The 15,913-nt window shown below is 60.7% G+C and overlaps 1 protein-coding gene across 2 annotated transcripts; it reads left to right on the top strand.

Moving 5' to 3' along the window:
• Positions 1 to 455: 455 nt before the first annotated feature.
• Positions 456 to 12,383, top strand: TRIM67 (tripartite motif containing 67; the record flags this gene model as incomplete). Of its 2 annotated transcripts, none has more annotated exons than XM_079763746.1 (10): positions 456 to 1,517; positions 4,030 to 4,125; positions 5,222 to 5,344; positions 6,820 to 6,930; positions 7,758 to 7,911; positions 9,767 to 9,912; positions 10,668 to 10,806; positions 10,927 to 11,230; positions 11,874 to 12,036; positions 12,318 to 12,383. In XM_079763746.1, the coding sequence occupies 10 exons, from the start codon at positions 456 to 458 to the stop codon at positions 12,381 to 12,383; spliced, it is 2,364 nt and encodes a 787-aa protein (XP_079619872.1). The 2 variants fall into 2 exon arrangements, with proteins under 2 accessions (XP_079619872.1, XP_079619871.1); XM_079763745.1 differs by having other exon boundaries at positions 7,758 to 7,917.
• Between the last annotated feature and the right edge of the window lie 3,530 nt (positions 12,384 to 15,913).

Here is a 15,913-nt window from a genome sequence, read left to right as displayed (position 1 = left end):
TTTTGGGGGGCGGGGCAGCGGCCAAAGGGGGGCCCTGGGCAGCTGCCCACTGGAGCTGAGGGCTTGGAGCAGGTGAGGCAGCCAGCGGCAGCCCGGCGCCGGCCCTGATGTGGAGAGGACGCGCGCGCTGCGGCCACTGGCGGCGCCGGTGCTGATTCATCACCCCGAGCCTCGCAGGCCCCCCGCGAGGGCAGCAGCCGGCGCGCTCCGGACTCGGGCCGCAGGTGGAGGCGGCTGGGGCAGGAGCCTCGCGGGCTGGAGGTGAGGACCCTTCCCTTCTCCTGCTCCCCGTCGTCTTAGGGCGGCGGCCCCAGGACCGAGAGGGGCGTGCCCCGAGCTGCGCGGCAGACATGCCGATGTGATGCCCCCGCCTCCAGTCTCCCCGGTGCTGACCGCGTTTGCCCCCCTGCGCCCGGCTCCCGAGCTGGGGCCATCCACCCGGGACCCGAGCCGCGATGGAGGAGGAGCTGAAGTGCCCCGTGTGCGGCTCCCTGTTCCGGGAGCCCATCATCTTGCCCTGTTCCCACAACGTCTGCCTGCCCTGCGCTCGCACCATCGCGGTGCAGACCCCGGACGGAGAGCAGCACCTGCCGCCGCCGCTCCTGCACTCGCGGGGCTCCGGGCTGCCCGCGGGCGCCGCCGCCTCGCCTTCCCCGGACCCTGAGGCCGCGCCCGGCCCGGCCTGCGGTGGCGGTGGCGGCAGCGGCGGAGGCGCAGCCAGCGGCCCGGGCGGCGGCGGCGGGGACCACGCGGACAAGCTGAGCTTGTACAGCGAGACGGACAGCGGGTACGGCTCGTACACCCCGAGCCTCAAGTCGCCCAACGGGGTGCGGGTGCTGCCCATGGTGCCCGCGCCGCCCGGCTCCTCGGCCGCCGCCGCCCGGGGCGCCGCCTGCTCCTCGCTGGCCTCGTCCTCCAGCGCCATCACCTGCCCGCAGTGCCACCGCAGCGCCTCCCTGGACCACCGCGGCCTGCGCGGCTTCCGGCGCAACCGGCTGCTGGAGGCCATCGTGCAGCGGCACCAGCAGGCCCGCGGGGCGCAGGCGGCGGCGGCGGCCCCGGCCCTGGCCACCTGCCAGCTGTGCGACCGCACCCCGCCCGCGCCGGCCGCCGCGCTCTGCGAGCAGTGCGACGTGCTCTACTGCGCCGCCTGCCAGCTCAAGTGCCACCCGTCCCGGGGGCCCTTCGCCAAGCACCGCCTGGTGCAGCCGCCGCCGCCGCCGCCGCCCGCCGAGGCCGCCTCGGCGTCCCCGTCCCCGACCCCGGGCGCGGCCCAGGGCGCCCCCAGCGCGGGCGGCGGCTGCAGGAGTCCCGGAGGCGCCTCGTCCGGAGCGACCGGCGGCGGCGGCGGCGGCGGCGCGGCCCGCAAGTTCCCCACGTGCCCCGAGCACGAGCTGGAGAACTACAGCATGTACTGCGTGGGCTGCCGCTCGCCCGTGTGCTACCTGTGCCTGGAGGAGGGCCGGCACGCCCAGCACGAGGTGAAGCCGCTGGGCGCCATGTGGAAGCAGCACAAGGTGCGTGAGCGCCCGCGGGCGGGGGCGGGGCGCCGGGAGGAAGGGGGCGTGGCCTCCTTCCTGGAGAACTCGCAGAGGGCCGGCCAGAGGGTCAAGCGGACTGACCTCATTCATTCATTCATTCATTCATTCATTCGCGCGGGACTGACCTCATTTATTCATGCATTTATTCATTCCTTCATTCACGCAGGACTGACCTCATTCATTCATTCATTCATGCAGGGATGATCTCATGCATTCATGCATTCATTCACGTGGGACTGACCTCATTCATTCATGCATTCATTCATTCACTCAGGGATGATATCATTCATTCATTCACTCACGCGGGACTGACCTCATTTATTCATGCATTCATTCATTCATTCATTCACGCAGGGATGATCTCATTCATTCATTCATTCATGAGGGACTGACCTCATTCATTCATTCATTCATTCATGCAGGGATGATCTCATGCATTCATTCATTGACTCGTTCCCTCATCTGTCATTGGACAAACACTTCAACGAACTCCAGGTGCTCTGAGCTGGGTGTTGGAGATGGGAAGGGCATGGAAAGATGGCGTAGCAGGAAAGACAATTCTGCAGAAAGGACACCCAGAATGCAGAATCGTGCTTTTTTTCACGCCTTAAGTTGACCAATGAGTTACCTTTTTAAAAACATATATTTTTATGGATTTCAGAAAGGAAGGGAGAGGGAAAGAGAGGTACAAACATCAATGATGAGAGAGAATCATGGATCAGCTGCCTCCTGCACGCCCCCTACTGGGGATCGAGCCTGTGCCCTTGACCGGGAATCGAACCTGGGACCCTTCAGTCCGCAGGCTCACACTCTATGCACGGACCCCCACTGGCGAGGGCTAATGAGTTACCTCGAAGGCCCTGGCATCCAGAACCCCTTCCTCCCTCTATAACGTTTGTTTTTAAGTTCAAGTGTTACCGCCTGCGTGCGGGAAAATGTCCCAAGTCTTGCCCTTGGTTAACCGTCTCTGAAGGCAGGAAGGATTCGATCCCAGCCCTCAGGGAAGGGACACTCTATTCCCTCCAGAGCAGAACTCCCATCACTCCCGAAGCAGAAATTTCCCAACGCTGTCAGTGAGTCTCCAGCACTTTCCACCCAGGCACCATGTTTGAAGAAGGCAGCGTCGTTTTCCCCAGAGACCGTTCCTTCCGGGGTGAGGGTACCGTCACAGAGCAGGCTCTTTGTAAGACAGCGAGGCCCATTGGCATCTGCAGGCTGCCCGGCCTCCCTCCCCAGGACCTGCCGGGGATGCCACCTCCCAGTGGGCATGGAACAGCCTGGGAAGGCTATCGGCTGGAGCTCCCTGGTGGCTGCCAATCAGGTCAGGCGCCTGATTATGGCCCCAAGGCAAGAGCAGGGTCACTTCTTGGAAGGAACATGCATCTTCGTTGCTCATCCAAAGGCTAAGCTGAGTAACGACTCACAGGCCCGAGAGGTCAGCGAGTCAGGCCTGGCAGAGTTAGAGTCCCTCCTTCAAGGTCCCCAACGGGAGCTGCCAATGTGGACACTTATTATTCAGTGTCCTCTTTCCAGAAAATTTTTCACACCTTAAAAAGGCAGGAGGCAGCCGATCGATGATTCTCTCTCATCCTTGATGTTTCTGTCTCTCTAGTCCTCTCCCTTCCTCTCTAAAATCAATTAAAAAATATTAAATAAAAAAAAAGATTAGCCACCTCCCTGGCCTCTATCCACTAGATTCCTGGGGATCAAGCCCGCAACCCGGGCTTGTGTCCTGACCGGGAATTGAACCGCGACCTCCTGGTTCATAGGTCAACATTCAACCTCTGAGCCACGCCAGCCAGGCTAATCTTTTTATAGTACACAGGACACCTCCCCAAAACAATGATGTAGCCACAAATGTCGATAAGTGTTTCTGCTGAGACACCCTGCTGTATAGTTACACAGACCTACATCCAGGTCTCAGCGCCTGTAATTCTGTAAGCGTTAGGCACAGCGTAAAGCCCACTGGATAATAATACCTCATTCCGATCATTGTTGTAAGGGGTAAGTGTAATTCTGTGTGTTTAGCCTCTAGCACAGTACCTGCCCCGCAGTAACCAATGTGCGTTATTATTTTCCAAGTTCTTACACTTAAAACCACTAGACCTGCGGGAAAGCACAAGGGTACACAGAATGCTTAGTTAACCTCAGTGACTCGGCTTCCTGCAGAAAAACATGTGCTGATAACTTCTTTATTTTAAATATATTTTTACTGATTCCAGAGAGGAAGGGAGCGGGAGAGATAGAAACATCAGTGATGAGAGAGAATCATGGATCAGCTGCCTCCTGCAGGCCCCACACTGGGGATGGAGTCCGCAACCCAGGCGTGTGCCCTGACCGGGAACCGAACCGTGACCTCCTGGTTCCTAGGTGGACGCTCAACCCCTGAGCCACGCCGGCCGGGCTAAAACACAAGTCTTCACAATGGAGTGCAAACTGTGTGCCTCTAAGCCCTCCTTCTCCTCTTCAACCTGTGACTCCTGTGTAGGCCCAGCTGTCCCAGGCCTTGAATGGCGTTTCCGACAAGGCCAAGGAGGCGAAGGAGTTCCTGGTGCAGCTGAAGAACATTCTGCAGCAGATCCAGGTGAGCCGGCCGCAGCGTCAGGTGGGCGGTGGGTGCAGCAAGCTCAGGAGAGGTGCCCGGAGGAAAAGGACAGCGTGCGGCGAGCACGTGTTCGGGGATGCGCGCGAGGAGGCTGGCTTGTCCTGCAGCCCCAGACGCTGCAGACACCACGCTCGGTCCGCCCACGCTCACGCAGCACTTGATACGGGCAGGAGAGAGAGGATCACAGAACGAGCTGGAGAGAAGTCATGCACCCCCTGCATGGCCAGGTCATCCTACGCAGTGCCAGCCTGTACAGGGTGTTTGGTACTCATGCCATCCATGCATCCAAATATAAATGCATTACTTACTAAGTAAGTGTATTTAAAAAATATATTTTTATTGATTTCCGAGAGGAAGGGAGAGGGGGAGAGAGAGAGAAACATCCATGATGAGAGAGAATCATGGATTGGCTGCCTCCTGCACGCCCCACACTGGGGATCAAACCCGCAACCTGGGCATGTGCCCTGACCAGGAATCGAACCGTGACCTCCTGGTTCATAGGTCGACGCTCAACCACTGAGCCACACCGGCCGGGCCTAAACAAGTGTATTTGTAGCACTCATGCTATGTCACATCCTGAGCCAGATGCAGATCCCTAAGGTACCGTGTCTGGCTTCAGGAGCTCAGTGTGTGAGGGAGAGTGCACACGCGTGTGCTCCGTGTGAATGCACACATGGAGGAACATACACATGGTGACCCTGGAAAGCGCCAGTGTCAGGATGGAGGAAAGGGACTGAGGGGCTAAGTCGGAGATGGCTGTGGCTGCTTGGGACACATGTGTGCACGCAATAGGACGGGATTACATAATATGCAACTTGTAGACTGTTCCCACCCGCCCCCCATGAGGATTTCCTGTGACAATAAAAACTCTGTGAACAAGGTTTGAATGACTAAGGATTATCCGCCAGAGAGATGTGCCGCGATGCATGGTTCCTCTCCCCCAGTTCGTGTGTACACCGTGTCCAGTTTCATCCCGTCTCAGTAACCCCAGGACGCGCGCCTCTGACCTACGTCCGTGTGTCTAGCACCCGCCAGACCTCAGCACGCCTTCCCCTAAACGTCTCTGCTCCCCCAGGAGAACGGACTGGACTACGAAGCCTGCCTGGTCGCTCAGTGTGACGCGCTGGTCGACGCCCTGACTCGGCAGAAGGCCAAGCTGCTCACCAAGGTCACGAAAGAGAGGGAGCACAAGATGAAGGTAGGTCCCCGGAGACCAGGGCGCCCACGCCCCTCCCTCCCCGCCCTCGTCGCGGCCTCTGCACCCAGCACGGGTGGAGCGTGTGGGAAGCACTGAGTCCCTGTGAGTGAGTGAGTGAACGGATGAATGAAGGAATGAGTGAGTGAATGAAGGAATGAGTCAATGAATGAATGAGTGAGTGAATGAAGGAATGAGTGAGTGAATGAATGAGTGATTGAATGAAGGAATGAGTGAGTGAAGGAAGGAAGGAATAATTGAATGAATGAGTGAGTGAATGAGTGAATGAATGAATGAGTGAGTGGATGAATAAGTGAGTGAATGAAACAAGGACGGGATGAGCAAGCTGCCCCTGGACCCACGTACTCACGTGACTGTCCCTGAAGCCAGTCAACACACATGCTGTCGCTCCCAAGTCAGCGCCGGACGCCCGGAGTCCTGGTCGCAAGTCCACTCTCTCCGGCCGCCTCTGAGCCCCGAGTGCCGCCTCCGGGACTCCTGGTCTCGCCTCCCAGAGCAGAAGGGACCACTGACGGTGACAAGGCCGAGCTCGCTCAGGTCCCAGCTCCGCCCCTTCTGCCGGCCGTGTCTGCTGTGTCCTGCACTCAGTAATCCGCAGGAATAACAGGACCCCGTTCACCAAGGGGGGGGGGGCGGGGGGTTCCCCTCACACCGTGCTGGGCTCCTGGGCTGGGCAGGCACCTGTGAGCACGCGGCATTGACGAAGGGCGCCTTCCTTGTCCCAAGGCTCGATCTGTTTTATAGACATTTGCCCACCGAATCGGAAAATGCTACTTCCTTTTTCTTCTTTTTTCTTTTCTTCTTTTGGTTAATCCTCACCTGGGGATATTTTCCCATTGGTTTTCGGAGAGAGTGGAAGGGAGAGGGAGAGACAGAGAGAGAAACATCGATGTGCGAGAGGCTCACTGGTTGGTTGCCTCCCACTTGCCCCCATCCGGGATCTGGGATGGGGCCTGCAACCGAGGTGCGTGCCCTTCACCGGGATCAAGCCCGGGACCCTTCAGGCCGCGGGCTGATGCTCCAACCGCTGAGCCACACCGGCCAGGGCAGAAAACACTGCTTTCCAGGGGAGAAGGAGAGAGCTTTGGGGGTGGCCCGTGGTTCACCAGCAAAGCAGCTGAACCCATCCAGGCCCCGGAGACCAGTGAGACGGGAGACCAGCCACGGGGAGCGTTTCAGATTCTGCGCTTTCTCTGCGCATCTCCCCAGCATTCAGGACGTCTGCTCTGTTGGGGGTTGCGGCCCCACGTGTTGGGGAGCAGGTCCATTTATTCCCCCCCCCACCCCACCCCCATAACCAGGGCTCCACGTGGAGCTCAGGAGCAGGACGGCGAGAAGAGAGGGTTCACAGCGGGCCGGGCCAGTGCCACCTCTTCCAGAACCTTCTCTGTGACTCGCGCCACGGCCCGGCCGCTCTTCCCCCGATGAGGGGGTGACTAGGGGCTCTTTCCCCGCAGATGGTCTGGGACCAGATCAACCACTGCACACTGAAGCTGCGGCAGTCCACGGGGCTGATGGAGTACTGCCTGGAGGTGATCAAGGAGAATGACCCCGCCGGATTCCTCCAGGTGAGCCCGCGCCCAGGGCCCAGGTGGGCTCGCTCCCTCCCCCCGGCCCCACCCCCGCTCCCCAAACCCTTCCCGTGGCCTGGAGTTGCGTAGTCTTTTTTTTAATTATTATTTTTTAAAATATATATTTATTGATTTCAGAGAGGAAGGGAGAGGGAAAGGGAGATAGAAACATCCATGATGAGAGGGAATCATCGATTGGCTGCCTCCCGCACACCCCCTACTGGAGACAGCACCGAGCCCGCAACCTGGGTACATGCCCTTGGCCGGAATCGAACCTGGGACCCTTCGGTCCATAGGCCGACGCTCTATCCACTGAGCCAAACCAGCTAGGGCGAGTTGCGTAGTCTTTTGCTCAAGGGTTCCAGAAGACCCAAGTCCTCATCTTTTTTTAAATTTTTTTATTATTGATTTTTATTGGTTTCAGAGAGGGAGGGAGAGAGAGAGAGAAACATCAATGATGAGAGGGAATCACTGATCAGCCGCCTCCTGCACCCTGCACGCCCCCCACAGGGGATGGAGCCCACAACCCAGGCATGTGCCCTGACCGGGAATCGAACCGTGACCTCCTGGTTCCTAGGTCGACCCTCAACCACTGAGCCACACCAGCTGAGCTTTAAGATATGATTTAAACCACACAGTGCGTGTGCGTGTTCCGCCTGTCACACTGGTAGGGCTCATGTCCTCTCGTCCACGGCTTCACACTAGCCTCGGGCAGCCCCTTCCTGCCCCCGAGCACGGGGACAAGGCCCCAACGCCTCCCTCGTCCCTCGCCGCATGATTCTTCCTCTGCCAATCCCAACCCTGCCCTCCGTGCTCCCTTTAAGATCTCGGACGCCCTGATCAAGCGGGTGCAGGTGTCCCAGGAGCAGTGGGTCAAAGGCGCCCTGGAGCCCAAGGTGTCCGCGGAGTTCGACCTGACCTTGGACAGTGAGCCGCTGCTGCAGGCCATCCACCAGCTGGACTTCATCCAGATGAAATGTAGGGGTGAGCCGGGACTGGCCCGTTCGGTCAGGGCTGCTCTCACAACAGGTGGCCCCTCCGAGGGGCAGCGTGCAGGGGTGGGGAACGTCCGGCCCGCGGGCCATATAAGGCCCCGAGAAATCCTTTGGTCTGGCCCTGCCAAGGCATTAGGGGTGCGTTCATTAAATGCTTGACCAAATATAGCAGGCTATTTTTTTTTCTTTTTTAAAAAAATATATTTTATTGATTTTTTTTACTGAGAGGAAGGGAGAGGGGTAGAGAGTTAGAAACATTGATGAGCGAGACACATCGATCAGCTGCCTCCTGCACACCCCCTACTGGGGATGTGCCCGCAACTGAGGTACATGCCCTTGACCGGAATCGAACCTGGGACCCTCCAGTCCGAAGGCCGACGCTCTATCCATTGAGCCAAACCAGTTAGGGCGCAGGCTAATTTTCTTTTAAAATTTTTTAAATTTATTTCAGAGAAGGAAGGGAGTGGGAGAGGGGGATAGAAGCATCCATGATGAAAGAGAATCATGGATCAGCTGCCTCCTGCACGCCCCACACCGAGGATAGAGCCTGCAACCTTGGGCATGTGCCCCGATCGGGGAATCAAACTGTGACCTCCTGGTTCAACGGTCAACGCTCAACCACTGAGCCACGCTGGGCGGGCGTAGCAGGCTAATTCTTCAGTGGATAATTTTGTATGGCCTGGGAATGATGTTATACATATCTAAGTGGCCCTTGGCAGAACAACGGTTCCCCACCCCTGCACTACAAGATCACGATCCTGGGAGGGAGGCGGAGCGGGAGGGGAGGGACGCCTGAGTCACAGAGGAAGCTCAAGTCCCTGCTCAGCCACCCGCTGGCTGGGTGGCCCAGGGCAGGTGGCCCCCTGGCCTGAACCCGAGTTTTCTCACTAGGAAAAGAGCATCGTTGTTCATTCAGAGACCGTTTGCCATCCTCCTGTCCTTCCCCAGGCCCTGACCTTTGCCTTCCTCCCTCCTAAGCTCCAGGGGCCCTTCTTCTGCCGCTGTGACTTGTTTCCTGAGCCCACGCAGCCCAGCTGGCTCACTTCTTTTTTTTTCTTTTTTCTTTTTTTTAAATATATTTTATTGATTTTTTACAGAGAGGAAGGGAGAGGGATAGAGAGTTAGAAACATCCATCAGCTGCCTCCTGCACACCTCCCACTGGGGATGTGCCCGCAACCAAGGAACATGCCCTTGACCGGAATCGAACCTGGGACCCTTCAGTCCGCAGGCCGACGCTCTATCCACTGAGCCAAACCGGTCAGGGCAGGGCTCACTTCTTCTACCTCTGTGACTCTCTAAATAAACTTTCTCTTATAAAATAAAATAAAATAAATTAAATTATGGTCCCAGCACAAGGCTTAAATGTCTGCATTTTACACGCCCAATCCCCGCCCCACCCCCAGCACCATCCCAGCCCCAGGTGTAAGCTGTGCGCTGGCCCCAGAGGGTCCCTGTGGGCCCCGGAGGCCCGCGGACGGAGGCTCTGCTGGAATTCCCATGGATCCTCCAGTCCAACAGTAGAAACCAGTGATTGTCAGTGGGTGGGGGAGCGGGGAGTGGGGTGAGGCACCTGCTGGGGCCCCGGAGGGTCCCGGACACCCTGTGCCTGCCCTCACCTGCCCACCCGGAGCCTAGACCCCGGGGTGAGTTGTGCACAGGACAGGCTGGGAGTGGCTGCAGGTGGCCGGTGAGGGGTTCAGCCAGGTTTCCTCCTGGGGGGCCAGGGCGGGATAGGGAGGGGGAGGAGGCTGGGCCCTGGGAGGGGAGGGGGCCGCAGGGGCCCGGTGCCCTGAGAGGGGGTCGTGCCCTAACCCGGGTGTCCCTGACCCTGTCGCAGTGCCGCCGGGCCCCCTGCTGCAGCTGGAGAAGTGCTGCACCCGCAACAACAGCGTCACGCTGGCCTGGAGGCTGCCGCCCTTCACCCCCAGCCCTGTGGACGGCTACATCCTGGAGCTGGACGACGGCGACGGGGGGCAGTTCCGGGTGAGCCCCTGCGGGTCTGGGGGGCCCTAAGGTCCAGGCTGGGGGTGGCTCTGGACCAGCCTGAGAGGCCACGTGTCGCTCTGATACCACCGGAGAGGGTACTGGCTCCAAAGGCAGAGGGATGAGGTGCCAAGGCCCTGAGGCAGGAATAATTCACGGAGTGGCCAGATGATGATCTCTGAACGCATAGTAATCTGGCCACTCCATGTGTGTGTGTGTGTGTGTGTGTGTGTGTGTGTGTGTGTGTGTGTGTGTATTAGAGGCCCGGTGCATGAATTCGTGCATGGGTGGGGTCCGCCCAGCCTGGCCAGGGGGAGGGGACATGGGCGGTTGGCCGGCCTGCCTGCTGGTCGAACTCCTGGTGGAGGGGACCATTTGCATATGAGCCTTTATGATATAGGATAGACACTGAGTGGCCAGGTTATGATGCGTTCAGAGATCATCGTCATCGGGCCACTCCGTGTGTCTTTTATTGATTTCAGAGAGGAAGGGAGAGGGAGAGAGAGATACAAACGTCAGTGATGAGAATCATGGATCGGCTGCCTCCTGCACGCCCCACGCTGGGGATCGAGCCCACCACCCGGGCATGTGCCCTTGACGGGGAATCGAACCCTGACCTCCTGGTTCAGAGGTCGACGCTCAACCACTGAGCCACGCCAGCCCGACATCCCAATAACACTTTTCATGTCAACATGCCGCTGAGAGAAATCCTCCAGGTAACAGGTGCCGGCCGCGTGGCCCCGGCTCTCTTTCAGGAGGTGTACGTGGGCAAGGAGACCCTGTGCACGATCGACGGGCTCCATTTCAACAGCACCTACAATGCCAGGGTCAAGGCCTTCAACGCGTCCGGCGTCGGGCCTTACAGCAAGACCGTGGTCCTGCAGACGTCCGACGGTGAGCACCGGGGCCTCCGGGGGAGTGACAGACGGGGGGCTCTGTCTCCGAGCCCGGGTGAGAGCCTGCTGGCAACTTCCACCCCCTGACCGGCTTCTCCCCCGCCTCCTTCCTTTCCAGTGGCCTGGTTCACCTTTGACCCCAACTCTGGGCACCGGGACATCATTTTGTCCAACGACAACCAGACGGCCACGTGCAGCAGCTACGACGACCGGGTGGTGCTGGGCACGGCGGCCTTCTCCAAGGGCGTGCACTACTGGGAGCTGCACGTGGATCGCTACGACAACCACCCGGACCCCGCCTTCGGGGTGGCCCGGGCCAGCGTGGTCAAGGACATGATGCTGGGCAAGGACGACAAGGCCTGGGCCATGTACGTGGACAACAACCGCAGCTGGTTCATGCACTGCAACTCCCACACCAACAGGTGCGCCGGCCTTGGCCCTTGGCCCTTGGCCCTTGGCCCTTTGCCCTTTGCCCTTTGCCCCGCCCTCCTCGCATTCCCCAGTTCCGGCCTCAGGAAACTGTTTTTAGAACAAGGCCCGATGCACTTGAAAACCGATTGCACTTGAGGACCTTTTTTGCCATCTCCCTAGGCCACTGTGGGAAGATGGAGCGTTTTGCCCTGGCCGGTGCGCTCAATGGTTAGAGCATCGGCCTGCAGACCGAAGGGTCACAGGTTCGATGCCTGGTCAAGGGCATGTACCTGGGTTGCAGGTCTCCCACCACGTGGGAGGCAACCAATCGAGGTGTCTCTCTCACGTCGATGTTTCTCTCTCTCTTTCTTCTCCTCTCTCTCTTCCTCTCTCTCTCTTTCCTCCTCCCTTCCTTCCACTCTCTCTAGAATTCGGTGGAAAAAAATGTCCTCAGGTGAGGATTGAAAAAAAAAAAAGAAAGAAAGATTGAGCGTTTTAGTCAATGCACGCGCACACACACACACACACACACACACACACACACACACATATGCTGCCGGCCGGGCATCCGAGCACCCTTTAGGCGATTGTCCCGAGCCATCCCGACGTCCCGGGCTGGGTGTGTGACGGGCCCACGGGGGCTTCTCTCCGCAGGACGGAAGGCGGCGTGTGCAAGGGGGCCACCGTGGGCGTGCTGCTGGACCTGACCCAGCACACCCTGACCTTCTTCATCAACGGGCGGCAGCAGGGCCCCACGGCCTTCAGCCACGTGGACGGGGTCTTCATGCCGGCCCTCAGCCTCAACCGCAATGTGCAGGTACCTCTCCCCCCGCCCCCCCCCCGGGCCCATGGCTGCGGCCCCTGCGGCTCGGGGGACGTCCACAGGGCACCTGGGCAGCCGGGTGGTTCCCATTCCGGGGAGAGAGGCGCAGAGACCCGCTCCTGGGGGCACACGCGTGGGCCTCGCCCGAGTGACCTGAGCCCACAGCCCCGCGATGCAGAGATGCGGCTGCCCGTGGGCGCCGGCAGCACGGGGTCGCACGTGGCCGTGAGCTCTGGGCGCCTCGCCCCCCTCACCCGTCCCGCGTTCCTTTCCAGGTCACCCTGCACACTGGACTGGACGTGCCAACCAACCGGGGGCGGCCCAAGCTGGCCGGCAACTAGCCCCCGCTCCTGCCCCGAAAGGGCGTCTGGGAGGAGCCCGCCACCCCTCGCGGAGGTCAACAACCACGCGGGCCGATGACCACGCCGCGGTGCCCCCCCCCCCCGGAGGCCCTGAGTATCGTAGAGACGCGTTTCCTGTGGGGGACGGCGGATGGGTGGCAGGCTGGGCCTGCCCAGGCCGCTGTCGGCGGGGAACGCGGGGGTGTGCTCCCCTCGGCCCCCCCTGGACGGTTCCACACTCACTAGAGGACCTGGCTCCAGGGAGGGAGAAGGGATCGGGGTCTGTGGCTGTTTCCTGCTGTCGGTTCCCAAAGCTTGTCTTTTGGGGAGGAGGGCGGAGGTGGAGAGAAAGGCAAACGTGTGACTTGTCCCAAGAGCGGGAGGCAGGAGAGCCTTGGGGACCGGTGTCCCCAGGGTCCGCCCTGTGCCCGGTGCCGGTCTTTGCCAGGAGAAGTTCTTGAGCTTTTGGGTCCTGGAGCTTCAGTGAGCTCTGCCACTTGCAGACGAACCCAGGATCCGCAGGAAAAGGGCGCTTCGCATTCACGTGATCCTCGGCCTCTCGCTGAACTGTTAAAAGCCTTCTAAATGGTTTCCTTAGGTCCTCCATCAACCAACCTCTCTCCCCCCTCCCTGACCCCCCCCTCTCTCTCATACACACACACGCACACACACACGCACACACACACGCACACACACGCAATCGTCTGCTGAAGTGAACCCCCTCAGTCCTTAGTTCTTAACCCCAGAAGGAAACCCTGGAGCCGGGATTGGAATGACCAGGGGATGCGTCTCCACCTGGCGGTGGCCGCTCTGGAACGGGCTCCCCAGTGACCTGCGAGCTGTCCCAGCTGCTGTCCCCAGCTGGGCCCCGCTCAAACTCACCCACGGAAGACGAAGGGCCCGGGGAGCCCCTGAGAGCCAGCCCACTGCTGCTTGGAGAGCCAGCTGTCTGCCGTCACGAAAGCTTCAGGAGCGAGAAGTGGCCGCAAGGGCAACCGGGCAGGCGGGACCCTGAAGGGGCAGGAAGTAGACAGCCATGGTGTTCCTCTCCCCCAGCTTCCTGGACGAGCCTGGGTGTGCTGAGGACACAGGGCCGGGTGGGGCTCTGGGTGAGCCCTCCCCTCCCTACTGGGAGCACCAACCCCCTCCCTCCCCTCCCTACTGGGAGCACCAATCCCCTCCCTGCCCTCCCTGCTGGGAGCACCAATCCCCTCCTTGCTGGGAGCACCAATCCCCTCTCTCCCCTCCCTGCTGGGAGCACCAATCCCCTCCTTGCTGGGAGCACCAATCCCCTCTCTCCCCTCCCTGCTGGGAGCACCAATCCCCTCCTTGCTGGGAGCCCTCACCTCCTCCCTCCCCTCCCTGCTGGGAGCCCTCACCTCCTCCCTCCCCTCCCTGCTGGGAGCACCAATCCCCTCCCTCCCCTCCCTGCTGGGAGCCCTCACCTCCTCCCTCCCCTCCCTGCTGGGAGCCCTCACCTCCTCCCTCCCCTCCCTGCTGGGAGCCCTCACCTCCTCCCTCCCCTCCCTGCTGGGAGCCCTCACCTCCTCCCTCCCCTCCCTGCTGGGAGCCCTCACCTCCTCCCTCCCCTCCCTGCTGGGAGCCCTCACCTCCTCCCTCCCCTCCCTGCTGGGAGCCCTCACCTCCTCCCTCCCCTCCCTGCTGGGAGCACTCACCTCCTCCCTCCCCTGCCTGCTGGGAGCCCTCACCTCCTCTCTCCTCTCCCTGCTGGGAGCACCAATCCCCTCTCTCCCCTCCCTGCTGGGAGCACCAATCCCCCCCTTGCTGGGAGCACCAATCCCCTCCCTCCCCTCCCTGCTGGGAGCACCAATCCCCTCCTTGCTGGGAGCACCAATCCCCTCTCTCCTCTCCCTGCTGGGAGCACCAATCCCCTCCCTCCCCTCCCTGCTGGGAGCACCCACCCCTCCCTCCCCTCCCTGCTGGGAGCACCCACCCCTCCCTCCCCTCCCTGCTGGGAGCACTGACCTTCTGCCTGGAGACCCATCTGAGTCAGGTCCATCTCTCAGAAAAAGCGCTCACTCCTCCCTCACCCCCTTCCTGTCCCCTGCACCTCCCTCTGCAGCTGGACGCCCACCTCTCTCCTTTTCGCCAGAATCTATTTTACAAGCATTTTCTTCCTGAGGTCGGGGAGTGACTAGTCTCTTTGCTGGACTGGATTTTTCTAAAACTCAGCCCGGACACAGGCACCCACGGTGTCCACGCGGCTCCGGCCGCTTGTCAGGCACGGCCCTCGCTTTCCGAGTGACCTAACGCCCCGCAGACCCTGCCCTCTGCCCAGCAGATCCGACGACGATGACGACGATACTACCTCGAGCCCCCGCTCCTGCTGCGGCCACAGGGTGGCCCTCTGGGCCAGCTGCCCGGTGGCCTCAGGAGCCGTCTGGTGCTGTGTCCAAGCCTCGCCCACCAAGGTCCTGGCCACCAAGGCACCCTGGGCGGCCACAGGTCCTCATCTGTGCAGCCACCTCTGCTCTGCATCCACGGTCCTCAGTCTCTCTCCTTCGCCACTGCTCTGGGTGGACTCGGCTTGGGGGCGGGGTTGGGGGGAGATTCCCTGAAGACGGGGGACACAGAGCCCCCACGGCTTCCTGGGCCTGCAGAGCCATGGCCGGCAAGGGCTGGCTGCACCGGCTTTGGGAAACGTCTTCTGGAAACGACGAAGCCAGTGCCCCGGGAATAGGCGTGCAGCTGGGAAATCAGGCAGGGCTGCCTGGTGGAGGAGGCTTTTTACACTGGAACCCAGATGCGAGGCGGGGAGCTCCCAGCATCATCGAAGCTCTGCGTCTTCGGAGAGAAGATGCTCAAGCTCAGCCCGGACTCGGTGTCGCCTCGGAGAGCCAGCCCCGAGGTCCCAGGGAGAAGGGACATTCCCACGATTCCAGGTGCCTCAACACCCTGCCCCCTCCCACCGCGGCCAGCAGTCCGGGAGGTCCCCGTGGGCACCCACACGGGATGGTCCTCCCTCCCCCGACTTCACCAGGAGCACAGAGCCATACGGCCGACACCAGGGACCGTGCCCGGCCGCCCCACGGCCACCTCCCCTGTCTCAGCACAGGACACCCTTCAGGGACAAGGATGGACCTGGGAGGGAAGCCAGGCTTGTGCCACCCACAGTGTGTTTGGGGGTCAGCAGCTCGGAGCAGGGGCTCAGCAGCTCGTGGCCTGGCGTCCCCCTCCCGGGAGGCCCTGGCCATCGGAGACGCCACGGGCCGGGGGCATCTCATCGGCCATCGAGTCCCCTGACCTTCACCCCGCGGTGACATTCTCGCACAGAAAATTATATCAAGAGGATGCTTTGTTGGGCCGGTGGAGGAGTCGCCTGGTCCACCTGCCCAGCAGCATCTGTGAGAAGGGAATTCAGAGTCACGTCCAAGGCCAGGCTCCCCGCCTTGCCGATAAGGCCTCTGTTTCGTACCGGGTTCCCCTGCCGTTTGCCCTTGGCTGGAGAGCAGGCTCGGGCTTTGCTTTTATTTATTTATTTTTTTAAATATATATTTTATTGATTTTTT

This window comes from Cnephaeus nilssonii, assembly GCF_951640355.1.
Source record: "Cnephaeus nilssonii genome assembly, chromosome: 23".
Taxonomy (NCBI): Eukaryota; Metazoa; Chordata; class Mammalia; order Chiroptera; family Vespertilionidae; genus Cnephaeus; species Cnephaeus nilssonii.
This window is presented reverse-complemented; position numbering and strand designations above follow the sequence as displayed.